This window comes from Lutra lutra, chromosome 14 (genome assembly GCF_902655055.1).
Source record: "Lutra lutra chromosome 14, mLutLut1.2, whole genome shotgun sequence".
NCBI lineage: Eukaryota > Metazoa > Chordata > Mammalia > Carnivora > Mustelidae > Lutra > Lutra lutra.
The window spans coordinates 69115182-69142403 of NC_062291.1; the positions used below are offsets into that span (position 1 = coordinate 69115182).

Here is a 27222-nt window from a genome sequence, read left to right on the forward strand (position 1 = left end):
CAGAAACATAGGCGGAGGCTGAATTATTCAGGGTTTCCCAGCCAGGAGTTGGAAGTTTGGATTCTGTTCTAACTTTGAAAAGCGGTGTTAAGCAGGAGGGTGATATAGAAAGACCTCTCTGTAGTTTTTGGGTGAAGAATTAACTGGGAAGTTTTGTGGTATTATTAGACAAAAATAGGAATGTCTGGAGTTGGGGATCTCTTTGGCTTGGGAGATGAAGGAAGTTCATACATCAGGCATGCCACAGTTGCCAAGAGCTGCCCGGATACGGCACCATTTGGAATACAGTCCTGGAGCTTGAGGGAGTAGCTTGGCAGATGGACATAGAGAAGTGTTACTCAAATCCATGTGTGTTGATTAAATAATCATTCAAGAGGGTATAGGCAGAAGAGAAAAGAGTCTAAAGAGAAAATTTCGAGAATTGGAAGAGGAAGACTTGTCAGGGAAGAGCAAAATAAGAAGAGGAGCTGTCTTGGGAGTGTCGTAGATACTACAGCGGGAAAGGGGAGCTGAGCTGCCAAGGTTGCTGGCTGGAATATACAAAGGCATGGCAGTAGGAAATTGTGTTCCACGGTTCAGGGGTCAGGGGATAGAAGTCGGACAGTTTGGAAAATTTGTGTTGTGGAAAGTAGAAGTTCAAGTCCATAGGGAAAGTGGGAGATCGATTCATGGCTGCTTCTGAAATTTTGTTAGAAATTATACTGTTTTATATGGCTTACATATTGAAACTATTTCTTTGAATTAGTTCAGAACATTTCACAGTGAAAAGATCTCACATTAGCATGTTGATTTGGGCCTTCCGTTTAAATGTTCTGATAGCCCAGAGCTCAGATTCTCACGTGGCAACAGCTGACTGCAGAATGGTAGCTGCTCCTTCAGCCCAGGCTTGTGATCTCTCTAGTAGCCTAGAGGCTGCAGCTTGGCTCTGTTTAGGCACTTACATGAATTTCCTGGCCCCTTGTAGGCTTTCACTCTGGGTTTTTGCAAAACTTTGAGCGGGGGAGTCGTGAGGCAAAAGGTGACTTTATGTGAATGGATTTACAAAGAGAGGGATTACAGGCAAGGACAAAAATGAGAAGGCTTATTGCAAACATTACATGTGAAGTGAGGCCTGAACTCAGGGATGGAAAATGAAGAAACGTGTAAGGAAAAGGATGATGGAACAGAGTGATGAATTACGTATGGTGGCCCTGGGAAGGTTACTTGTGTGTGAAACTGTGGGAATTGTAGTACCAGCAGTATCAGAAGACTGATGAGGAGTGAGAAGGTAAGACAAAGCAGGGAGATAAAATCGCTTTTAAGACCTTTTAAATTTATATGTTGTTGGTTGCAGGCAGTTAGAAGCAGTGGGCTAAATAAAGGGTGGGCAGGAGGCTCTGGTCGCAGATAAAGATCAGGGTGTTTTCTGCATGGAGGTGACAGCTGGAAGCGCAGGAGTGTTTTCCTGGGGAAAAGTAAAAAGAGAGGGAGCACAGGCGGAGGACTGAGCTTTGGGCTGGAGCCACAGGTGGGAGAAGGGAAGAGAGCTGGTTGAAGGAGAAAGTAGCAGCAGGTGAAAGGGGAAGGAGAGGTCCGGGTGGTGTCACACGGGTCTGCAGAAGCATTCCAGGGAAGAGATGTTAAATGGAGTCAAGGAGAACAAAGACAGGAAAAGTGGAACTTGGTCGCTAAAGCCCAAGACCAGGTTTTGTTGCTCAGTGACGGCTGAAGACAGACTGTGTGTGGTTTGAATGCATTCTTCTCTTAAATTTTTGTTGAATAAATGTCAAAAGGGCTATTAGAAAAGTAGCTTTCTGTTGACATTTTTTCATCATAAAGTCAGCAATAACCTCAGTATTAACACTTTGGCCATTAGGCTCATGTGACCATTCTCCCCTAGCACTGTGAGCCTGACTCCCTACCAAGTCCCTCCCTTACAAGTCCGGTACTAGATGAAATAGCAAAGATTGCTGATGTGCATTTTAACTCTCCATGTACTTCTGTGAAGGATGATAAGCTAATGAAACATTGTGTGGGCTGAGAAGTTTCACATCATTTTTACAAGGCTGGAGCTCTCCCAGACTCTGGCAGCTTCCAGGTACCACATTACTTGATGTGAATCTCTCTCCACAATTTCTCCTTCTAGGTCTCGGCATGGTCACACCTATCAATGACCTTCCTGGGGCAGATACGTCCTCATACGTGAAGGGAGAAAAACTTACTCGCTGTAAGCTTGCCAGCCTGTACAGACTCGTGGACTTGTTTGGATGGGCGCAGCTGGCAAATACATATATTTCCGTGAGTTCTTTGGCTTCCGATTCCTTTTCTAAAAAATCCCAACTAGAAGGCAGCTGTACTCTTCCCACCTTTACTCGTAAGTTCAGTCAGACTTCATTTTCTGAACCTAGCATTGCTGGGTTACAGCCGACTCCTGATTCAAACCTTAACTCTAAGGGAGAGACTGCAGTTAACCTAGCTTTCTTCTCCATCTGTCTGTGGTGTCCTTTTAGTGCAAACCACCTGCAGTACCTATCCAAGAGGAAATTCTTCTGGCAGAATTTTTTCTCTCCATATTAATTATATTTGAGCATGAGTGCTCACTAAAAAGCACTTGGCACAGGAAAAATAGAGGGGGTCAGGGAAGTTTCCTCCCTGGGCTTTATTTTTAAAGTATATTTTTTTCCATTATCATCTGTTTTCGTGTTGTCACACTTGAAAGCTAGACAGTATTTGGAAGTAAAAAAGTACAGAATTGTGGTCACAGTGGCTCAGGTGCGGTCTTCCTTAGGGCTCTTCCCTCTCCGCCACTCCTTAGTTTCCCCTTCCATCTCTCCCTCAACTCCTTCCCAGGAAGAGACTGTGTTCTCTTTCCTTTGCCCCTTTTCCCTTAAGTTCCATGTTGTAAATCAAGATTATAGTCATTACCACATTCAGTTAATATTTTCTCATGAATGTAGTTGACCCTGAGCAACCTTAGAACTCCCAGGATAACACTACTGGTAAGTTCAGTAAATGAGAAACTAACATCAGAAATTTTTAGCAAGTGCTCGCATGTTGAGGGAAGAAAACTTTTCAAGGAAAGTTTCCTGTTGCACTCCTTTAATTTCTGCTCTGTTGCTTCCTGTTAACCCCCTCCCCCACAATCTCTTATAGTTATTCACTGCAAATATATTCCTAGTTGCATTTACACTGTAAAATATGAACACCTCACAGTAATTCCCTGTTTTTGTTCTTTCTCCCAGGTGAGAATAAGTAAGGAGCAAGACCACATAATAATAATTCCTAGAGGCCTGTCTTTTTCTGAAGCTACAGCCTCCAATTTGGTATAATTTTCATTCCTACCTTACTTTCTTTGTCCTTCTTTATGCTTTTCTAACAGCTTTTAGTTTTTGGTACAGGACAGAACAAGAGAAGGTATGGATGGGAAATGTTTGCTAATGAACAGGAAAGCGTTTGGAAGGTTATGTTGTTTTTGTAAGAAAAGCTTTAGGGGTAAAGAAAAACAAGGTAGTTAAAAGAGACTAATAAATAAGTTGATCCTGTCAGTGAACCTATCCATGTTTTGAAGGTAATCTTTTAAAATTTTTTCCACCCTGTATACTCTGGAATTTTTTAAAAACTCACAGAGTCTGTGTGTATTTTATAGATTTCAGCAAAGTTCCGTTGGTGTGAGCACAGGGGCTGACCGTGTAGCTTTTTTTTTTTTTTTTTTTTTTTCCGTGATTGTGCTCATAGCCAGTGTCGTTGGCTTCTAGAGTGGCAGGAACTACACTGGTTCTGGGTGCTGCAGTGTTAGCAAATGGAAATTTTTCCAGTGAGTTTAGTAACCTTGTCCAGACCTTTAGTGAAGAGTTTTAAGTTATTTGGCTTTTTGGAAACTACTTCTTACTAAACTCTAAGTTTTGTTGCAGACTGTTTTTGTAAATAAGGTTCAATGGGAACAAAGTCACACTCATTTTTTTTGTTTTTTTTGTTTTTTTTTTAACAGTTCTTCATGGCTCTACATAAAGTGGCAGAGTTGAGTAGTTGCATCAGAGGCCCACAAAGTCTAAAATACTTACTGTTTGGTCTTTGACAAAAAAGTTGCCACCTCCTGGTTTAGCTGGTAGACCACAGATGGACTTTGATACATGTCTTTGATCCATTGACACCAATTAAATATGTCTCTCTGATTTTTTCCAGGTGAAAGTCAATATAATAGGAGAAGTGGTTGATCAGGGAAGTACTAATCTGAAAATTGACCATACAGGCTTCAGTCCCCATGCTGCAATCTATTCCACACGTCCTGATGTTAAGTGTGTAATACACATCCATACCCTTGCAACAGCAGCTGTAAGTCACTGAAGGCGAAAAGCAGCAATGGTTCTGGGAAGGGTATTATTTTTGTGGTTTTCCTTTACATGATGCTTTACTACCTACACACTTTCACATCCCATCATTCAGAATCCTACACAAAATATTAGTTCTCTGAGTACCCAGAAAGCGAAAGTTCCTTTGGACCAAATGCTGACATTGTAAAAAACAACTGGAGAGATAACATAGGCATTTTTAACTAATCAGTTAATAATTGAGTACTGAGTTTTTTGAAGCAAAGTTTCTTTCATAATATTTGGCATAACATTTAACCCACTGAGCCACCCAGGCGCCCTTGGCATAACATTTAAATTGACTTGTATCCCCTAAATCCGTTTTTGTCCCCCCCCCCCCCCCCCCCGGAAGAAATGATGAGCTGAAGTGGGAGATGGGCTGGAATGGTGAACACAGTGACTAGGCTAGTGCTTCTTGAGCTGACTAAAGAATCAGGTTCCTCAGAGAGTGTAATTAGTAACTAAATGTGTCTTCTTGACATGGACCCAATCAAATAGGTCTCCTCCATGAAGTGCGGGATCCTTCCAATTTCGCAAGAGTCCCTCATCCTGGGAGATATCGCCTATTATGACTACCAAGGGTCACTTGATGAACAAGAGGAGAGAATTCAACTGCAGAAAGTTCTGGGGCCAAGTTGTAAGGTATGTAAGTAGAGTTTCTATTGAAGGAGCTATTTTTGTTGCTCTTGCTGTTGATGAAAACAGTGTGAGCTATGCCAGTTATTTCAAGTGATTGCTTTGGGTTTCTATTTTAGGTGCTGGTACTCAGAAATCATGGTGTGGTCGCCCTTGGAGAAACAGTTGAGGAGGCCTTTCATTATATATTTAGTGCGCAGATAGCCTGTGAGATTCAGGTAGGAAAAATTATCCTCCCACACACACACTTTTTTTTTTTTTTTTATTGCTTTGTAATTTGCTTGTTGAGTTGGGTTTTGTGTTTACTTATTTGCAAAGTCCTGTTGGCTTTCTGTTTTGTCTTTTTTTTTTTTTTCTGTTTTGCCTTTTAAGAGAAGTTCTCTTTTACTTGAATAAAAAGGATCAGCTCAGTTATCTCTTGAATTGAAAATAGGAGGGGAAAATGTCACATATAAATGCACACACACAAATCCGAGTGCTTCATAAACATCATTTTCTCCCAATCCTGCTTTTTAAGATAGAGTAAATTTATATATCTCTGTTTTTATCCTGTAGTGGTGTGGCGCTGAGAAACAGAGGCAATTGTCACTCCTCAAAGATCAGATGTATTACAGCCACTTTTATAAAAAGTGTAAGAGCAGGGCCAGAAGTCTTACAAACTCTTGCAGTTTCTAACAATTGCACACCCTCAGACTTACTATAATAGGTTGGATGGTCATTAGCTACTTTTTTCCTCAGAGAAGCTGAATGTATTTTTAACAGACCTAGTTTCCATCTTCATGAAGATTATCTTGAAGCAAATGGTAATAATCTTAATTTATTGGAAGGGCCACAGAAAAGGGGAAAAAAATTTTCTGTCAGTTTTAATGCCTTAACCAACTTTTTTTCCCCGCTTTAATAGTACCTCCTCCTCTTCTCAAATGAAGCTGCGAAAAGCTCAAGATAATAACCTGACTACTTCTGCCTAAATGTCCTTAAATTCACAGTATAGTGTCTGTATTTCTTTGAAATTATAACTTTCAGGGGGGAAAAAAAAGGATAGCCATGGGAAAACTGCAAGTTAACTTTAAAATTCGGCAAGAGAATTCAGTTTTTTGAAATATGTTAGAGGGAATGGCTCTAACTGTGTTTTCCATGAGGGAGGGTCGGACTCCTGGAAGGTATCTTTTTCAGATAGATGGAAAAGATACTTCAGCTGCCTATTTTCACAAGTATGTTGCCTTATTTTTGTTGTTAGTTAATAACCTATATTATAGGTTATATAGGTTAGTTATAACCTATATAGGTTAAGTGTTACAGGTATTTGCTGAATTAAAATTATACCTTTTAAAAAATAAAAATAAATATACCTTTTTAAAGGTAAAATATTCATTATAATCCTTACAGTCTTGTGCCTGTTTTGCCATTGATGACAGGTGCGGGCATTAGCAGGGGCAGGCGGAGTAGACAATCTGCTTGTGCTGGATCCGCAGAAGTATAAAGCTTTCACTTACACTGTAGCAGCATCTGGAGGAGGAGGAGTGAATATGGGTTCCCATCAGAAATGGAAAGTTGGCGAGATTGAGTTTGAAGGGCTGATGAGGACTCTGGATAATTTGGTAGGTGAAAAATTGTATGTGAACTTGGATTTCATGTCTTCAGATTCAAGGGCAAATGCCTCCATCTCCCTTTGGACTATCTGGGACCTTCTTTATGCCTCTGGGAGCTGAGTTTGACCCTAGGGAGGCATTCCAGTGTAATGTTACCACATTTTTAAGAATCAAATGGCGAAACATGCAAATGTCATCTTGAGATTTTACCCTCCTCCACTAAGGGTCAGAAGATAGATTTTCCCTCAGACCCAGGAGCAAAGACTTAAATGAGCACTGAGATTTGGCTTCCAGAAAACTGGAAAATAACGAGGAAAATGTTTCTGGTCAGCAGTTTTGAAATTACCTTTGTCAGGAACAGTTGTGTGAGTGGAGATCGCACTGTCAGCTGGAATCTCTTTCAACCAGATCTTGAAATTTGCTTAATTTCAACTCTAATGTTACGTGGAGTTTATGTGTGGTTTGAAAGATATTTTCCCCTTTGTTTTTTGACAGAGGAGTCTTTTTGATCATTTGTTTAAAGGATTAGAGTCCAAATGTTGTGTTCGGTACATGTTCGGTTGCTTCAAATGTGGTTTTTTTTTCTCCCTTAGGGGTATAGAACAGGCTATGCTTACAGGCATCCCCTCATTCGAGAGAAGCCCAGGCACAAGAGTGATGTGGAAATCCCAGCAACTGTGACTGCTTTTTCCTTTGAGGATGACACAGTACCACTCTCTCCTCTCAAATACATGGCACAGAGACAGCAGCGTGAAAAAACAAGATGGCTGAACTCCCCAAATACTTACATGAAAGTGAATGTGCCCGAGGAGTCTCGGAATGGTGAAACCAGTCCCAGGACCAAAATCACAGTATGTCACTATTCTATGTGGTTTGCTGTTACTAAACATTTTGCCTAGTTACTCGTGAATTGAATGTTCTGTTAAAAATACTGGGAAAGCAGAATAGGATAATAATAACCTGTTATTTATCAGGTGTAAACTTTGTACAAGATACTTTGTTTTATGGGCCATAAAGGAATTTTTACTTAATTCTCTTAAGACAAAAGAAGATGCTGTTTTCCCCCCATTTTATAGATGTGAAAACTGAGGCAGAGAAGGATTAACTAATAATCTGTGAATAGTAAAGTCATGATTTGGATGCATACAGTGACTGTGGAGCCCTCTCCTTAATCCACTATTTGATACTGCTTTGCAGTTTATATTATACCAATGAATCAGATCTATAAAAGTTACCAAAACATAATGGTTCCAGAGTTTCATGAATTATTGCACATAGTTATCCTTAGGCAAGATCTTATAGAGAGAGACATGGGTTGTCTTATCTTTTTCAACATCTTGCTTCAGATTTGGTTTAGTTTTAGAGTGCTTATCACCAAATATCCTCTAAATACTCAAAATTGTTCATCCTATCATAAAAATCAGTAGCATTCAATATGGAAGTTCCTAGGCATCAAAGTGTTTCTCCCTAGTCTATAAGATCTTATCTCCTGGGGAGCCTGCGTGGCTCAATTAAAAAACGTCTGCCTTCAGCTCAGGTCATGAACCCAGAGTCCTGGGATCAAGCCCCACATCAAGCTCCCTGTTCAGCAGGGGAGTCTGCTTCTCCCTCTGACCCTGCTCATGTTCTCTCTCTCTCCCTCACTCTATCAAAAAAATAAATAAATGAATAAATAAAATAAAAAATAAAATAAAATAAATAAATAAAATCTTAAGAAACCTATTTTTTTAATCTCCTAGTAAAAGAACATAATTAAACTCCTTAGTTTCCCAGAATTAATTTTATTGACAGAGACTGATGGCCAGCCATTATTAATCTTGATGAATATTAGCCTTCTTTTAGGGATATAATATGGGGTGAAGAAAAATTCTATAAGGCTCTGCCATCCCTATCCTTCTGTTGTATTACGGGTCACTACCAGATTACCCTCTCTGTAAAATGCTGGTCAGGTAATTGGCCTTTTCTGGCAACCAGAAATAAAAAATGAAGTCTGGAAAACTAAATCTTAAAAGATTCCTGTGTCCTTTTTGGTGACTTAGCCATCATTAGTTGAAGAACCTTCAATGCAGGTGCCATCTCTAAATGTGAGTTAATACGAGATCAAGCTCTGTATCTGTGCTTGGAGTGTTTGAGCATCGTATTTGAAAATGCCAAAGGGAGAAAATTTAAGTAGCCATATAAATGAGTATTCATGTAAATAGTAATCACTCTTTTTGAGTGCTGATCATGAGCCTTTTTCTAACAGTGTGAGATATATAGTAATTGACCACTAAATACTGCTTAGTGAAATTCTTTAAAATATTGGCAGTGTATGCTCCCTGTCTTTGAGTCTATAAACAGTTACCAAGAACCTACCCTTTTTCCTTAACACAAAGGTTTATTCTATAAAATTTTTTGTTTTTTAGTGGATGAGAGCAGAGGACTCTTCTAAAGTTAGTAGTGGAACACCTATCAAAATTGAAGATCCAAATCAGTTTGTTCCTTTAAACACAAACCCAAATGAGGTACTAGAAAAGAGAAATAAGGTAAGACGTGGTCCTCTGTGGCCTGGGGAGGCATTTTTAATACCATTTTATGTTCAAATCGCTGGTGATTAAATCTGATTAATACCAAACTTGGGGGTTTGAATAAAGAATAATTTGAAACTCCTACTTTTAGCTTGTATTGAATACCTTCAGCTCTGCTAGTCACTGGTGAGTGGGCTACCCGAGGAAGAAGCATTAAACATATTGCTGCTGTATTAGCGAAAGTGAGCCCTGGCATTAGTGGAAAATGTAGTTCTCTAACCATGTAAGACAATAGAAATCACACATCGAGAAGAGTGGAGGAGATGAATGTGAGTTCTTGGGTTGGGCAGAGAGGGCTTTGTGGAGACAGGAATGAAAGAGGCTCTGGGTGGTCAGAGAGTAAGCCTGTGGGAAAAGAGAGAGTAAAGGTCATCTGCATAGTTGCCCTCAAGAACTTGTTACTGTATTTCAATTCAGATTCGAGAACAAAACCGGTACGACTTGAAAACAGCAGGACCACAGTCTCAATTGCTTGCTGGAATTGTTGTGGATAAACCACCTTCTGTAAGTCCATGAAGCAGTATGATCTTTGGTTCTGATCTACTGCACTAATTTCTTTGTTTTTTTATAATGAATATTTATGTTTACTAAAGTTAATATAAGCACAAGTTAAAAAGTCAAATAATTGCAAGACTTAAAATATCACCTTCAATTCCCAGTTTTAAGGGCCAAGGATTTTCTTCTAGCATTTACCTTCATGTTTCTAAAGAGCTTCTTTGTTCTGCTTTTTCTCGGCCTATTAATTTTAGATCTCAATTGATTTCATTGAACCTATGTCATCAACTCTAAGAAGTGCCATTGTTTTGTGTATCACTAAAAGAGAAAAAACCCTCACAGTTATAATTGTAGGAAGCCATTAATCATTAGATGAATCCTGATTTCAGAGATGAGAAAATGGGGAGAGATTATATTACATTTTCCTTGTTAAAAATCAGCTTTCGGTGTTTACTGCTGAGCGAGATAGTATCCCATGATTACAACGCCTTTCTTATACTACCCTCTGACCCCTGGAATTAGTAAGTGCCTCCTTTTGTCATTGGCTTTGTATTTTGGGTGCATTGGCTTAGTTTTCCCCAAACTTCTCAAAGGAATTTTAAAGCCTTATTTTCCAAAGGGTCAAAGGTAACAGGTAATCTCTCATTGCTCTGTCATTCCAGACCAGATCTGGACTGGTTGCTCTTCAGACCAGCCACACATTCTCATCCTGAAGATTCCTCTGATTCTTGACTGTGTAGTATCCTGTTTCCTACATCTTGTCTTCCAGTTTCTTGATTTATTCCTTTATCATTGAGCATATCCTCTTACTAGCTTTCTGAGAAGGGAAACACGGGAAGTTAACACCTTGAAATCCTGTGTTTTACCCTCAAATGTTCATATAATAGACACAGAATTCTAGTTAGAATAATTTACCTCAAAAACGTGGAAAGCATCACTCTGTTGTCCCCTAACTCCATGTTACTGTTGAGAAGTAGAAGGGGAGTGTAGGGCCCCTTTTTATTCTTTTAGACCTCTTCTACATCCCTCCTGTTCTGAAGTTTTACGATGATGTGCTCTGTATTAGATTTCTTTCAGTCTTTGTTCTTAGCATTTAGTAACCCCTTTGAATCTGCAAAGTCCTATAGTTCAGTTCTGGGAATTTTTAAAATGTATTTCTTCAATAGTTTTTTCCCTCCAGTCTCTCTTTCTGTCAAGATTTACTGGTTTGTTGTTTTTTTTTTTTTAAGACTTTATTTATTTATTTGACAGAGAGAGAGATCACAAGCAGGCAGAGAGGCAGGCAGAGAGAGAGAGAGAGAGAGAGAGAGAGGAGGAAGCAGGCTCCCTGCTGAGCATAGAGCCCAGTGTGGGGCTGGATCCCAGGACCCTGAGATCATGACCTGAGCTGAAGGCAGAGGCTTAACCCACTGAGCCACCCAGGCGCCTGGTCAAGATTTACTGTTAATTGAACCTCTTTGAGCCTCTGATATTTCTCTTTACCATTTTCCATCCTTTTGTCTTTTTTTCCTACTTTCTAGGAGATTTGCTTGACTATTAGCCTTCTGTTTAATTTTCTGTTTTGATACATTTTTAAAGATTTTTAAGACTTCTTACTCCCTGAATGTTTCTTTTTTAAATAACATCCTGGTCTTCTTCATGGATACAGCATTTTCTCTTACTGCTCTAAGGGAATCAATTTAAGATCTCTTAAGCTTCCTTTATTTTCCTTGTTCTTCTAAGTTCTCTTTTTGTTGTTGTTTCCTGGTTTTTCCCTTCCATATTGGAAGCACTCCTCAGGTATCTAGTAATACATGGTAGTCTGTTTATATTTAAGAATGGGGCACTGGGGGCGCCTGGGTGGCTCAGTGGGTTAAGCCGCTGCCTTCTGCTCAGGTCATGATCTCAGGGTCCTGGGATCGAGTCCCACATCGGGCTCTCTGCTCAGCAAGAAGCCTGCTTCCCTCTCTCTCTCTCTCTGCCTGCCTCTCCGTCTACTTGTGATCTCTCTCTGTCAAATAAATAAATAAAATCTTAAAAAAAAAAATTAAAAAAAAAAAAAAAGAAAAAAAGAATGGGGCACTGGAAGGCCAGTCACATGCTCTGGGTGCATGCAGAGCTTAGGAACTGGTGAGCTTCACCGTAGGGTCATTGGTTATTTCTCTAGGGAATCCCCAAATGTTAATTTTGTAGTTCTTTTATCTGAGGCCATTTATCTACAGAATTCTTCAGGCTCCTACCATTCTCCCACCATCATTCTGAGAGCCTTCAGCTATGTTCCGTGCCCCCTAATCCAGTTCCAAAGAATAACCTCTGATCTGTCAATCTTTTTCCTCCACAAGACCATGCAATTTGAAGATGACGATCAGGCTCCACCCGCTCCTCCCAACCCCTTCAGTCATCTCACAGAAGGAGAGCTTGAAGAGTATAAGAAGACAATCGAACGTAAACAGCAAGGCTTGGAAGGTTAGTTCATATTCAGGTTAAGCCTGATAACCATACTACTAACAGCAGAACACCTTGAGTTGGATGATAGAAGGCAGTCAGTGTTTTGTTGTTGTTGTTGTTGTTGTTTTTATTTTATTTATTTGACACAGAGAGAGATCACAAGTAGGCAGAGAGGCAGGCAGAGAGAGAGGAGGAAGCAGGCTCCCTGCTGAGCAGAGAGCCCGATGCGGGCCTCGATCCCAGGACCCTGGGACCATGACCTGAGCTGAAGGCAGAGGCTTTAACCCACTGAGCCACCCAGGCACCCTGTTGTTGTTGTTTTTAAATGTCCTTCTGCAATCGGTTATTCTGTTACCTCTCCCAGAACTTGCTGAGTGTGGGTGGAGCTAAAATGCAGAGTCCCCATAGTCCATTTATGTTAACATGTAGAGAAAAACAGCTTTCCTTGGAAAGCAGTCTGATGGCTGGCAGAAGGTCTTCCATAGTACAGTGATACCCACAGATAAGTAAAGAATTACCAGCTAAAATAAATATAGATACAGTAACAGATTTAAACATTACAGCATATATTGTGTGTCTTTAATAATACTTTGTAAAATCTCTCTTGTTGAGAGAGAGATTGGTATCGCAAGGTACCAATACTATCTCAAAAGCAAACTGCCAAAATTTTGCTGTGACTTTCTTTAAACACATGGGCACTCTTGTGAGGTTGAGTTTTTCTGACTTTAGGACCCTAAGTAAGGATTATATTTAAAAGTTGTTCATGAAACCCCAGCTAATTAAATATTAGCTCCCTTCTTCTCAAAAATAAATTCTTTATAGCAGGGGTTCTCAATCTTGGGTCTTTGGATAAACTCCAGACAGTCCATGAGCCATCTGAAAAATATATGCTTAATTTTGTATGATACACATTTGGGGAAAGGAGGCACTCAGGGTAAAGGAGAATTCTCATCTGTGACCCCAGAAAAAGGTAAAAGCCTCTGCTTTACAGCATCTACAACATACGGTTGAAATTTTTACCCAAGACAGAACAGAACTAATAGAGAATTTTTGTTCATATTAGGTATCATGTAGAAAGAATTGACAAGTGGATCATCAAGGAAACGATTGTTATCAGTATGTTAGTTGGTGCCTTTCTCACAAGAGGGAGTCGTCCTGACTCATTAATGTGAACATACCAAATGTTCTAAGTGGTATTATTGCATTTGTTTATTCTAACATAAGGTTGGAAACTTTCTCTGTTTTTCTATTTTATAAAATGTCCCTCTTTAATCTCTCATTGTTTTGAAAGCCTAAAGATGTCAGGTAATAAATACTGCACTCTAGAACCATCACCTTTTATATATATATTTTTATAAGTAGTTTCTTCCACATTCATTATGGCCTTCTGAATTAGCTCACTAATATTGCTCTGACAGGAATCACTAATTGGATATTGTTCAAAAATTCAGTGAGGCATTCTGCCTGCCTCATGAATGTAGCATCATTGGTGAGACTTCATCATTCTTTCATCAGAGACTTTCATCACCCGGCTGCTCAGTATAGTTTGGTTTTCTAACACTCAAGCAAAAGCTAAATGCATACATATTATTTGCCTGGGCTGCGATTAGCCATGCTTCCTTACTAAGCATGTATGTAAACTTATTATTAGCAGCCAGAAATGTTAACACATTAACCTCCTCTTAATGCGTAATTATTATTCTGTGGGACAGCTAGCATGCTCAGCTCATTGCTGAAGAGTTTATCATACGTCTGCAGGAGTTTGATGTACTAACCTCCCTGAGATCTTATGCTTCTTTGTTTTGCATGGCTTTTAACTAAACTCTCATCCAACAGATGCTGAGCAGGAATTACTCTCAGATGACGCTTCATCTGTTTCACAAATTCAGTCTCAAACTCAGTCACCGCAAAATATCCCTGAAAAATTAGAAGGTATTCACTGTAACTTCCCATAGCATTCACTGAGTTAGTCTTAAGAGTTTGTCCTCTGTCGTTTGTTTTTATGTAAAGAAATTGAACTCCTGATTGCAATAAGTTTGCCATGGATTTTACTTAAAGCTCCCAATAATTTTATTTATTTATTATTTTATTAAATGGTGGACTACTTCTGTTCAGAGTTTATATTGATTTACCTTAATTTGGATTCTGGCAACCGATTAGTTCTTGAGAATTTGTGAAATTAAAAGTGGTTTGTCCTACATCTTCCAATCAGAAGCATGAAATCTTTTTCAGTTTTAATTGCCAAATGACCCCCAAATTAAAGAAAAATACATGTTGTCTTCCTCATTTGTATTGACTTGATTTACAATGAAACGGTTAAATCATCAAACCAGACTTCGCTATCCTTCATCCTTTGGTCTAATAACTTTGTGCCTTTCGCCATTATACTATGTGAGAAAATTAACTTCCTGCTAATAGACCCGTAGTCTATTAAGATAATGATTTATCTTTATTGAATTTAAAGTAATACCTTAGTACATTGCTAAAACATTTCAGTTTTATAAAATAAAACAAAGTTGTTAACTATAGAAAATAACCAAAAAAAAAAACCCCACCCCCTCCCCTTTTGTAGAAAACCATGAGCTATTTTCCAAGAGCTTCATCTCCATGGAAGTGCCTGTCATGGTAGTGAATGGCAAGGATGATATGCATGATGTTGAAGATGAGCTTGCAAAGCAAGTGAGTAGGTTAACTACAAGCACGACCATAGAGAACATCGAGATTACCATTAAGTCTCCAGAAAAAATTGAAGAAGTCCTGTCACCTGAAGGCTCACCTTCCAAATCACCATCCAAGAAAAAGAAGAAATTCCGTACTCCTTCTTTTCTGAAAAAGAACAAAAAAAAGGAGAAAGTTGAAGCCTAACTAAAGTCTTTTTATAACTATTATTACAATGTGACATTGCACATTTAAATACCACATTTAAGTTGATCATTAATATGCAGTGGTAGATAAGATTGGGGGTATGTAGCAAACTGGACTTAAGAACTGGAAAGAGATTTTACTAAAAGAAAAACATTATGAAAACAATTTCAAACTCATCTCATTTTATATGTCCAAAAAAGGTTTTGAATTTTTAAACACTTGCTAGTTTTAGTTAGCTCTGCCCTCATGAAGTATTACTATAATTCATCACAAACAGATACCTGTCTGAATTACTTCAGGCCTTCTGCATAATATCTGTTGGAAACAAATTACCAGTGAACAAGAGAGAGAATTTTTATTTCTCAACACCTGCTTCACTGTGTAATCAGAATATAATTTTTTACCACGATTATTGACTGTACCTTTGGGGTTCCCATTGTTTCAGTGGGCATTAACAGAACACTTTAAAAGCTTCTAAGAATCTATAGCATTAGTATACACTGGCACATAATTTTTTTAAAGAAAAGTTTAAGAAAAGATTCATTTGGAATTTTATTCATAGTATAAAATTTCCTCACCTGAAGTAACCTTCTTTGCCAAAAAAAAAAAAAAAAAAAATCATTTTAGTAAACTATAATTTTTGAAAACTTCCTTTTTTATTAGTTTAGAAAGCCCCTTATTTTTCAACGAAGGGGATTTTGTACACGTAACATGGGTTATTTAGTTTAACTCTGGCAAAAATGATTTTTGTATGTTGAGATGTTTGTATACCATTCAATATAAAAGCATCATAAGCATATTAGCCAATCATATAACAGTAGAGCACATTTGAGGCTGCTTGGTACTAAGTATACTTAAATATAATTCAAGAATCCAGGGACTTGGTATCAAAAGGGGATTAGAACATTTCAAGGTATAACTAGATTCATATTTGAACCTTATCATGTATTTTTCTCTGAGTATTGCTAACGAATGAAGAAGCTCTCCTATGGTAACCAAATGAAAAGGAAGAGAGAAAGTGAAAAATGAAGGGAACAAAAGTGGTGTCATGCAAAGAATTCTAGTTTGATAAAGATTTAGTCACGATAGGATTTAAAGCATAGTCTATTTGAAACATGTCCCAAATTGCTAAAATTCTGCTTTGCCAAAATCATATTTCTTGGTTGATATTTGAGTTTTAAAAGGGTCAATTCCTTTTAATTTCTGTATCTTTAGAAGGCAGTACTAGAAGAAATCCATGGGTCTGATCCCCCAGTGAGAAAACCTACCACTTCTTGATTTTTACAAAATTTTCTTAACCTTACTTCAGTTAACTTTCATTCTAATGTAAATACAAATTTAAACTTACTAGGCTTAATATAGTTTTTCCCCCCCATCACCCAAGTGATGTCACAAATCAGTGTAAAATCAATGATCCAAAATGGTCAGTGGGTAAAAATAATCTGAAGTGTTTCTGGAGGGTGAGTTGGGATGTAAAAAATCACATTGATTACAGTGTGTTCTGGGGCTGGTTCTGTTTGACTGTATGTGTATGATGATGCAAAGTTGAAACAGAGCCTGGAAATTTCATTCTAGATCTCACTAACTACTGGAATCAGTATTTTAATCTCTTAGTGGAAACTTTCAGTTGCTTAATTCTGTATTTGAGAATTTTTATGTTCTACATCATTTATGTTGTATTACAACGTATGTAGAAACAGTAACCTGTGAACTATGCTTTTCCATAACTTTTTAAATATATATATATATCTTAAATGAATGCAATGTGCATAAATATTTTTTAAACGCAACAGTGAACTATTTGCACCTTTTGCTAATGCCTCTATTTACTTGCTTTGGCATAAAGAATGAGCCAATGAACCTCTGTGTCCTGTGGAAAATGTATAAATGTTATCTGATATTGCTCTTAGATGTAATGCTAATTAATGTTAAATCACAAATAAACAGTATTTTAAATAGATGGATTTGGTATCATGAACTTTCAAGTTTCAAGGGTGGTTGCATAGCCTGAATTGCTTTGTGGAATATGGGGGTTTTGTTGTTTTGTTTCGTTTTTTTAACTGCAGTGACATTTTGAGTAGGACTGTTGCTTCTGAATAAGTAATTTCCTAGTAAATTTATTTTCAAATTAGTTGAAAATTCACTATATTAAAAAAAGTTTTGTTTCAGCTCATATTAGACGAAGTGTTCCCCAAGTGACCTGTTTTTTGCCTTGAATAGCGAATGGTGACCTTAACTATATCTCTGGGATCTCACGATATTGGAAGGACTTAAGACTCTGATTCTCAGTCTCAGTTCTACTATTCAGATCTATGCATGTAGAATAGAAAATGTTGCAGAATATATGCTGATTTTATTATATACATTACTCTTGTCTTTGACTTTTAAAAATGTAACTATGATAATTAAAAGAATAGAAATTGGGTTACAATTCCAGCATCTTAGCATTAAAATAAATCTGTTCCCTTCCAACTCTTGATGATTTATAGATACATCTCATATATATTGCTTATCATGGTGTGAATGTAATTTTATTCTGGGTTTTTTCTCCTTAGCATAATTTATTCTAGAAGATTTTCAAACTCAGTCCTTCATAGGAATGACTTCTTGTGATTTCCTTTTTCCACTTTGTCCTAAAAATAGAGTCCAGGAGGGGAAATCATGTTAATTGAGGGTTCTGGTTAATTGAAGTTTTTACTATAATTACCCATTATAAAAATGAAGGGTTTAGGCAGAGAAGAATAGATTCATAGTCTTGGGCATATTTAATTATTACCCTGGCTTGTAAATAACCCTGTGGTGAAAAATTCCTGCTTTAGAAAGATACTCATTGCAGAATTCCCTTCCATAACACAACAAAGACCATTAACTTTAGTTACATTTGAGAGTCAATATGGCTTTGAAAGGTGTGCTGCCTGTGCTTTTTCTTCTAGTGTTTAGTATTTTCATTTAGCAGAGAAGAAAGAGAGCCAAATGGGTCCAGTTGTGACAGCATTGGTTTCTCTTAACATTAGCTTTTAGGGTTTTGTTTTGTTTTTTACATAGGCAAAAAACATAAAGGCAAGCTGGTTATTTTTTTTAACTCAAGGGTGATATGTATACTCATCCAAATTTCCATCTTGATCAAACCAAGATTTTTAAAAGAACAATCTTCTTTTTGGCCACTAGAGGGTGTAATAGACCTAACAATCCACTATGTGGCTTAAATCCTTGCCCAGAACTTCCCTCTGTTAGTTGATAGGCACCATGTTGGTTGGGAAATAATCCAGAACTTAGAAGACATTTCCTTTGTTGCTTATCATTCTCTTCACTAGACTGTTCTCAACTTTGTTGTCTTAGCACGTTCATTTCACGAATCCGGATACCGCGGGAAGGACTCTAATGCTTATGGTGGAAAACACATTGAAACAATATCTGAAGTGAGGTCTCAAGAAGAAACCATGGTAGAAAATGACTCCTTGTTCCTGTGAGTGGCAATAAAATGCCTTCTTCAAAAATTGGCATGTTTTGGCTGGAGAGATTAATTGATAACCTCTTGCTTTTTAATGCCTTCTGTTAATCAAAAATTATGCCAAGTGCTTTTCATATATTACCTCATTTGGCCTTCCCAACATCCCAACAAAAGAGGTGATCTTATCCCCCATTTTGTAGATAATGAGACTAAGGCTTACAGAAAATGAATAAGGGGTACTAGCATTTCACCCATCAAAATTCAGATTCTAAAATTACTAGTGACACCTGTGCGCCAGACCCAGCGTGGGTCCAGTGTACATTTTTGTGAGGTGTTTTTTTTTTAAGGCAGTTTCCTTAGTTTAGATTATAAATCCAACCATGCTGAATTCATGTTGTGATATAAGATGGGATATAGATTTAGGATAAAACATTAACTTTTAATTTGGAAGACTTTTCTTTTTCTAAATAAGTCACCCCAGGAAGGAAGAAATTGATGAATACTTGCAAAGTAGGAGTGACCTGTGGTGATACTATCCTTTAATATACGGAGCAGCCCTTGACCCTTCACCATGACACCTAGAAGACAAGGTGGTATTGCTCTATACCTTTGCTTAAGATACAGAAAAGACTTGGGTAAAAGCCGTTTATCTTTTCTTTGTTTTTCCTTTTTGATTTTTATTGTTGGGGACAAGGAGAGACATTCAAAGGAAAGTGGTATTTTAAAAACACGAAAAGACTGTTCAGTTAGAGAAGCTTTTTCTTAAATCTTGACATTTTATTTTTTTAAGTTTATTTATTTTTTAAGTCTGCTCTAGGCTCAATGTGGGGCTTGAACTTCCAACCCCGAGATCAGTAGTCTCATGCTCTACCCACTGAACCAGCCAGGTGTCCCTAGCTCTACAAGTAGTTTTAAGCATCAGAAGTATACTTATATTTACTGACAGCTTTATTTAAATAAATATACTTGGAGATCTTTCTTGGAGAAGAGTCCAGTATACATACTGGAGATAAGAACAAGGATAAGCCTTTTGGGGAAATTTGATAGAAAAAATAACTTGTAAATTCAGTAGTTTTCAAAGGGATTTCATTTCTAAGAGATGACCATTAGAGGGCAATCCTGGGTCTAAATTTAGTTGTTTTTTTTTTTTTTTTTTTAAAGATTTTATTTATTTATTTGTCATAGAGAGAGAAGCGAGAGTGAGCACAGGCAGACAGAGTGGCAGGCAGAGGCAGAGGGAGAAGCAGGCTCCCTGCCAAGCAAGGAGCCCGATGTGGGACTCGATCCCAGGACGCTGGGATCATGACCTGAGCCGAAGGCAGCTGCTTAACCAACTGAGCCACCCAGGCGTCCCGAGGTCTAAATTTAGTTTTAATTAATCGTGAGAACTTTTCTCCAAAATATCTTTGAGCTTCCAGTTAGGACTTTATTCTGATTATGCATTGCTAGATGTACTTTAAGATTGAGGGAAGTTTAAAGATACCAAATTACTTCATTTATTCCTTCAGCCTTGTTTTCTTGTTCTGACTTTAGAAGGATCAGTCCTTCAGAGAAGCTGTGCTTGCCTAATCTATGCAGCTTGGAGGCAGCGAAGCCAGGAGGTAAGCAAAGGGCTTTGGGTCTGCATCTCCTGCTTCTCCGCTGTGCTGTAGTCTCCCCTGGAAGCTCATCAGCTTGTAACCGAGGAACAAGCATACAGTTTTCTAAAGTTTCTGGCACAATAATGCTCATATATTGTTACAGAAATCGTTAAGAGAACTATTGCAGGACTGAGCCTGTATATTATGTAATCAATATTGTTTTTCCTAAAGTGTCAAGTCTGCAGAGAATTTTGTGTATTCTCTCAAATTAATCAAGATGCAGATTTTATTGCTGCAATCTGTAATATTTTAACTGTCATTTATACCTTAAATGACAAATCGGTACTTTTTGATATTTATTCCATGGCCAAAAGGTTCTGTGTTTTATCTAGCAGAAAGATAGATGGGTATATAACCAGTCCATAATTGTTTCTAAGGCCTATATAATTTCTGGTTGGGCAAATCTTGATACCAAAGCAGTGGTGAATGTTACTGATTAAGCTACCTTTCATTTTATACCTACATAAACTACTTTAGGTTTTGCCATTCCCGGGGCCAGCTTTGACCTTGTTTACAATAGTTAAAAAATATATATGTACCTTATTTTCAGTCCCAGGTAACTCCCATCACTAGACAAAATACTAGTTTCTTGTCCATACCTTAAAATCAATTAACACTGATTTTATTAATCTAATTTGGTAAAAGGCAAAAGAGGAACCAAAGTAGTATTACTAATCTAATTTGGATGTGCACTGATTAATTTTCTAAGAAATTATTCCAAAACTTTTTAGCTGTGCTTTTTAAAATGACAAAATACACAGGACGGAGTCTTGTTTACAGTCTTGTGTCTTGTAGACACGACTTTGTCCTCATTGTCTACTTGTAGTAGACTGCCCCTCAAAAAGCCAGTAAATGTATGAGCCCTATGGAAAGAACAATCTGGAGTATTTTTTAATTGGACTACTTAGACCAAACAGCGTCCTCTCAGGTTGATATTTAGACTTGAGAATTTTCAAGAAAAACTTGTATCTCCCATAGCAGTAATATTCACAGATGGGTTGGAAATGAGGAAAGTGGTGTGGTTATAAGATGATTATAAAATGGAGGAATTAAGGGATGGAGAGTCTTGTGGATTTCCCACTGGAACTCTTCTGGGTTTAAAAGAAAATGTTGGTAGTGAGTGGCCCAGCCCAGACCTAGAGCTGCAGTGCTGCTAGACCCTCTTCAATCATTTGCCAGTCTAGTGTTTGTCCTTAATGTAAGAGCATTTTCTAATTGGTTTTTCCAAAAGCAATATCTTCTGAAGATTCTCAGCGAGCAGGAGCTGGGGAGGAAGTCGTTGCGTTCTAGAACTCACCCTTTCCTGTTGAGTAATGCTCTAGGGGCTGGATTTCAGTGGTGGCTGGCTGACTTTGACTTCAGAATAGGTGAACCCGCTCAGTTTTAGGAGAAGTAGGTAGATAATGGCCAAATTGTTGGCAGGCACAGACATACTCTTCATGAGTGTTTACTGGGCTCACAAGTTAAGGTTTAAGATTACTTCGTACCTGATTTCTATTTTGGAAATGTTGGCTTCAATTATTTCAACTTAAAGGTAATCTGAGACTATTCAGACAACCAAAAATGTTTTGCAGATACTAGCTACCGGTGCACCTGAGGTTTGGGTTTGTTGAGTCTTTGAAAATATGTTGTGTGGTAATCGAGACTTTTCATTTTAAAAATATCTTTTAAATAGTTTTCTGTCTTCAAACCATGAATGTGAAATGATTTTGTGTAAAGATCGTCTCATGTCTCCATTTTGACCTTTAGGTTAATATTGAGCAAGAGCACATGCACATATCCTTGCTAAAGTCAAGTTGAGCATGGCTCAATTAACTGCAGAGGAACAGGGCGGACTGGGTGGGGCAAGCTCTGGAATTCTACCCACTCACTGAGCAAAGTCAGGCGTGGGGAGAGCAGCTTGGTCTGAAGCAGCTAGTAGGAAGTCCAGCCCAGCAGGTGAAACATGGAATCCGGAGGAGATGGCAATCAACCAAAAGCACAATCTGGTAAAGTGGTCTCCATCGGGGAAGTGTACGTCCCAGTCAGGTATCCGGAGCGGGGAAGCAGGGCCTGCGAGCCTCCTGGCCTGTGTAGGAGCCCCAGCCGCAGGCTTCGAGTGCAGCGCTTCCTCTGCTTCCTGTGGGGCAATGGCAAGATCAAGGCAGGACCTGAGGCTTAAGGGGCCTGGGGATAGTTCCTCAGCACAGGAACTCAAATGCAAGAAGAATGACAGATGGGGATCCTGTTATCAGACTTGAGGTACATGATACCACTTAGAATTCCAGAAGCAAGGCATCCTGGGGCCAAGACACAAGGTCATGACTGGCCTAGAGACAGGCGTGGCTTGATATTGAGAGAGTCCCCAGAGCCGTCTTCATTCCTCCTGCCTCATCAGGACTAGTCCTGGAGGCCACAGCTGGGTGAGGTCCAGGGGCCCCAGCTGTGGAGAGGAGAGGAGTGCTACAGAGCCAGGGACGGTCCTGACCTGACTTCATGGTGGAAGTAGCCATCTGTGACAGCAGATAGCCATGTGAGAGTCCTGCAGGGCAGCGGGAATGGTCTCTCACTGTCTCACCCCAGAGCCCACCTGGGAGGACTAGCACCGAGTAACAATCAGGGGCCAAGTGCTACCAACGCACTAGCTGTCAGGGGCCAAGTGCTACCAACGCACTAGCTGTGAAGATGGCCAGATGCTCTATGTGAACTCATTTACCCTATCTGAAAGGACAGTTTCCCTACAGGAAAATTAGGTCCAGTGATGACTCTGGCCCCCCTCCTGGAAGTCACTACTAGAAAATGCTCCTCACAGGTACTGATTGGGTTGAAGAGAATGAGTGGTCTGTGTTTCTTCCCCCGACTGGAATAGATGAAGCTGTAAGTTTAGATGAGCAAAACAGCTTTGATTCTACAAGGTACATCCTCCATGACCCTCTGGTTGTGGTAATTACCTTTTGCCACTGAGTCAGAAGGCCTCTCTGATTCATCTTGCCACACTTGCCCAAATAATGACCTCTCCATTCATTCCTCCAGCCTGCGGAGAGAATGCTTCCTGGGCCCTTACTTGCAAAGCTCAGATGTGTCCTCAGCCTCTATTTGAATCACTCCGTCCTTGGAGCCAGCAGTGGTCCATAGAGCACTCCCTGGCAAGCAGACCCTCCCTAAACCCCTCTCCCTATCCTGCACACCTGGCCAGAGGGCTTGCACCCTCTCAGGGGACTTCCTAGCTCTCCAGGCATCCTCTACCACCTGGCCCCACCAATGATGTTTCTCTCATCAAAATGACCTCCTTTACCAAACTCCAGTGGCACTTGAGGATCATACCTCTCTCAGCCCATCTTAAATTAACATTATTGATTGTGTATCTATCTCCCCGAAAAGGTTATGAGCTCTGGGAGCAGAGACTGTACCTTGTGTCATCCTTTTTTCTCCACCATGTTTGGCCAAAAATAAAATCTGCATTTTTGTTGCTCGTGATAGACAGTACTGTTCATGCTGATGACATGGTGAAGAATATGTACACAGCAAAAAGATGTTCTCCTATATCTTAATAGTGAAAGTCAGGAAGTAGCTTGGGATGCAGATCTTAATTGAAGTTCCTAGTCTGATCTCTACGGCAGTTTAGGCATTGGGTAGGCATTGTATTGCGTGTTTAAATTACATTATCTCAGTTAATCCCCAGTCTTGCACTGTAGGGCTAACTCCACTGAGGGGAAACCAAGGTTTAGAGAGAAGAAGGAACTTATCCTACATTCGCACCTAGTAAGTGGTAAAGCTGGGATTCAAACTCCAAGTCAGTTTCTTACTGTCATGCCAGGTGATTCACCAAAAGCAGCCTGTTATCAGCTGCAAGGAACATCAAGTGTTAGAACCGGAGGCAATGTCAGGAGAAGCCTTCCCCAACGTGTCTCTCTCGTGACAAAGTGGCTTGCACATGAGGCAGAGTTTTACCCCAGGGCAAACTGCCTGGGTAACCCCACTGGCATTCATTAATCCAGTGTGGGGAGGGGCTTCCTATACAAGTATACAGTAAGGTTTTGGTTGGGAACCCAGGGACAAATTGGGGGATCTACAGAAATGGTCTAGCCTTAGCAAACCCTACTGAAGGTATTTTTTTTTAAATTATTTTTATTAACATACAATGTATTATTTGCCCCAGGGGTACAGGTATGCCTTTAAATGAACAGTGATCGAACCACTCCATCCTGATTACCAGTATGGTTTTTAAATCTATGACTCGCCCACTGGATCTTAAGCATTTGTTTAACTGAAGGCTGCTGTCATTGATAGACGTCATTGGCACATTATAACTCTATGGGTTAAATGTAATAGCTAGAATTTACTAAACACCAAGTGCTTTGAATGAATTCATTAATACAACAAACCTCTGAGGTAGATGGTATTATCCCATTTTACAGATAGGAAATTTAAAGCAGTTTAAAGCAGTTGCCCAAGGTCAATTAATTAGTAAGTGGCAAAACTGGGGTTCCAAACCTGCATAATCAGACTTAAGAGCTTATACTTCTCCTGTCTTTATTTCTAAAAGATAACTGCTGTCTTATCTTCTTAATTTACGTGAATCTCTAGAGACAGTAGACATCAATTAAGTAAACTTATATTGTACTGGGTTCACATTTTCTTTCTCAAGTCATTTGAATACAACATGTTACATATCTTATTAGACAATTATACCATTAATACCCTGAAATTTCCACTTCTGACATTGTTATAGCATTTTTTTTTCTTTGTCCAACAATAAAGCATGATAGTTCAAAATTAAGAATTTATGCCCTGGGGTCCTAGAGACATGACTTTGATTCGTAGCTCTTCACTTTTTTATCAAATGGGTATAATTGCACTAACCTCTTTGGGTAGTTATAAAAATTAAGCAAGATTATAATATACGCAAAACTTAGCTCAGTATCAGTAAGCCCTGAATTAAGGTCGGTAGCGTATATAGTGTTATCACTTGTTTGGTCTCCTTTATCTGCTCGAAGAAAATGCATATTAGGGAAAAGATAAAGGAGTAATGGGACCCCTGGGTGGCTCAGTTGGTTAAGCGGCTGCCTTCCAGGTCATGATCCCAGCGTCCTGGGATCGAGTCCCACTTGGGCTCCTTGCTCGGCGGGGAGCCTGCTTCTCCCTCTGCCTCTGCTGCCACTCAGCCTGCCTGTGCTCGCGCTCTCTCTCTCTCTCTCTCTCTGGCAAATAAATAAAATCTTAAAAAAAAAAAAAAAAGCTGAGATGCCACTTCCCTTTAAAAAAAAAAAAAAGATAAAGGAGTAAACTACATCTGGTTTACCTCTTCCACTCTTATCCACTTGAATGTTGTCATTCCTGGGTCGCCTGGGTGGCTCAGTTGGTTAAGCATCTGCCCTCCGCTCAGATCATGATCCTGCATCCTTGGATGGAGTCCCATGTTGGGCTCCCTGCTTAGCAGGAAGCCTGCTTCTCCCTCTCCCTCTGTAGCTCCCCCTGCTTGTGCTCTCTCTCTCTCTCTCAAATAAGATCTTTAAAAAAAAAATAATTCCTATTCTTTCCAGAATTCTTTATACAACTGTGACCAGATGTCTAGTCTTTGAAAAAGGACAGGATGAGAAGGAACGAATAGATAATCCTATGTAACTTGCCCTTTTCCAGTGAGGAACCTCACTGGAGGGTGTGTTTTGTGCCTGGAAGGTGATGGAGAGGAAAATGTTACATTACATCCTCCCAGGCAAGGATCCTTCAAGATCAGTGGGGATGCCTAGACCTAGGGCAACTTCCTGGAGAATCCCATGGGACTCGGTCAGTCACTCTGATTCTATTTGTGTTCAGGGGAACAACTGACTTTGGTGCCCCGGTTGGCAAGGCTGACCTTTCCTATGTCTCTTTGCTCCTTGAGAGCTGAGCGCCATCATGCAGGGATTTGGCCTTCTGCAGGCTCTGTGGCATGCTGGCAATCCAAGAAAGTCCTCTATGGAAGTGCTTCAGTAATGCTCTAGTCTTGGTTGCTCATCTTACAGATGCCCTGGTGACAAAGGCTGGTCTGAGCTGTTCTCACAGCAGCCCGGAGAAGACCCAGAAAAGGCAGGTTCACCTCAATCCTGTGCTGGGCAGAGTGTTATTGAGAAAATAAATATGCCCCTTAAGGAAAACCTGAATATACGTACAGTATAACGGTAGTGATAAGGGAGAGGGACTGGGAATACTCCCATGTAAAAGTAGATGGGAGGAAAACCCCAAATGAAATTCTTTCCATGGTTTAAAAAAACTACACATATTAGACATCTCATATTTACAGGGGAAAGACAGGAAGGAATACACCCAAACAGTGGGTTTTGAACAGCCAGTGACGTCTTAGTGGTGGGATCCCAAGCGCTTTTATTTTCTTGACCTCTTTACATTTCCAAAGTTCAAATAAGAAATACCAAAAGCTCGGGAAATAAAAAATTAGGATAATTAAGGGGAAAGTTATCTTTAAGTCCTATATCAATATTGAGTAACAAAAGGCACAGGACAGAACCACACCTATAATATGCTACCATTTGTGTAATAAAGGGAGCAAACAATATATATTATTTATGTGTATATAAAATAACTCTGGGAAATTTAACCAGATATCCGTCACAGAGGGTTGACCATGAGAAAGGAAACTACCCTGTGGGGGAGAGGAGTGGGATGGAGACTTTTCCTATAAACCTTATTATACTTTATTTTTTGTCTTGTACCTATGTAAAAAGTTTACAAAATACAGTGTACATTTTTTCCAAACTTTTGTAATGCCAAGAGTTTCTGAAAACTGTCAAAGTGCGTCATTATAAGTGCGTCATAAATGAACTATATGTTCATTTCAAACCTGCTCAGTATGACCTACAGTAGGCAGAGTATCTACAAGATACCAAGATATCATTCACCATATAGGGAGGTTATTCATCTAAAATCCCACATGTCAAATGTACATCATTATTCAAAGCCAAAAGAAAAGTAATAGTTTTAATATGATCCATTAAGTTCCTGTTTTTACCTTGGCTTGAAAGAAGCCTTAAAGCTTTATTTTGTCTTTAGCCAGATGTTCCAGTTGAATGAAATAGATTCTTCCCTAGACCCACCCCATTTAGGACCTCACTCCCATCTTTCAAATCTTGTTCTGATAGTTTTCTATGTTGTTACAGCTTTGCCTTTACCTATATGCGGTTTCCGAGCTTTTTTGGAATTCAACAGATACATAAGCTATTGCTGTGTAAC

At 39.2% G+C, this 27222-nt stretch overlaps 1 protein-coding gene across 7 annotated transcripts in view; it reads left to right on the top strand.

The window, feature by feature from the left end:
- The window catches only part of ADD3 (adducin 3), a 123142-nt gene extending 106257 nt beyond the window's left edge, over window positions 1-16885 (top strand). For 5 of the 7 annotated variants that reach the window (XM_047702182.1, XM_047702185.1, XM_047702183.1 and 2 more), the window contains 12 exons: window positions 2126-2277; window positions 3222-3302; window positions 4162-4311; window positions 4845-4988; window positions 5102-5200; window positions 6398-6580; window positions 7165-7422; window positions 8977-9096; window positions 9556-9642; window positions 11955-12078; window positions 13897-13992; window positions 14633-16885. In XM_047702182.1, coding sequence (XP_047558138.1) covers window positions 2126-2277; window positions 3222-3302; window positions 4162-4311; window positions 4845-4988; window positions 5102-5200; window positions 6398-6580; window positions 7165-7422; window positions 8977-9096; window positions 9556-9642; window positions 11955-12078; window positions 13897-13992; window positions 14633-14925 — 1787 coding nt within the window. In that variant the 3' untranslated portion in view covers window positions 14926-16885. Of the gene's footprint in view, window positions 1-2125; window positions 2278-3221; window positions 3303-4161; window positions 4312-4844; window positions 4989-5101; window positions 5201-6397; window positions 6581-7164; window positions 7423-8976; window positions 9097-9555; window positions 9643-11954; window positions 12079-13478; window positions 13861-13896; window positions 13993-14632 lie in introns of those variants that run through there. The other 2 variants (XM_047702188.1, XM_047702186.1) reach the window with 2 other exon arrangements.
- The last annotated feature ends 10337 nt before the right edge of the window (window positions 16886-27222 follow it).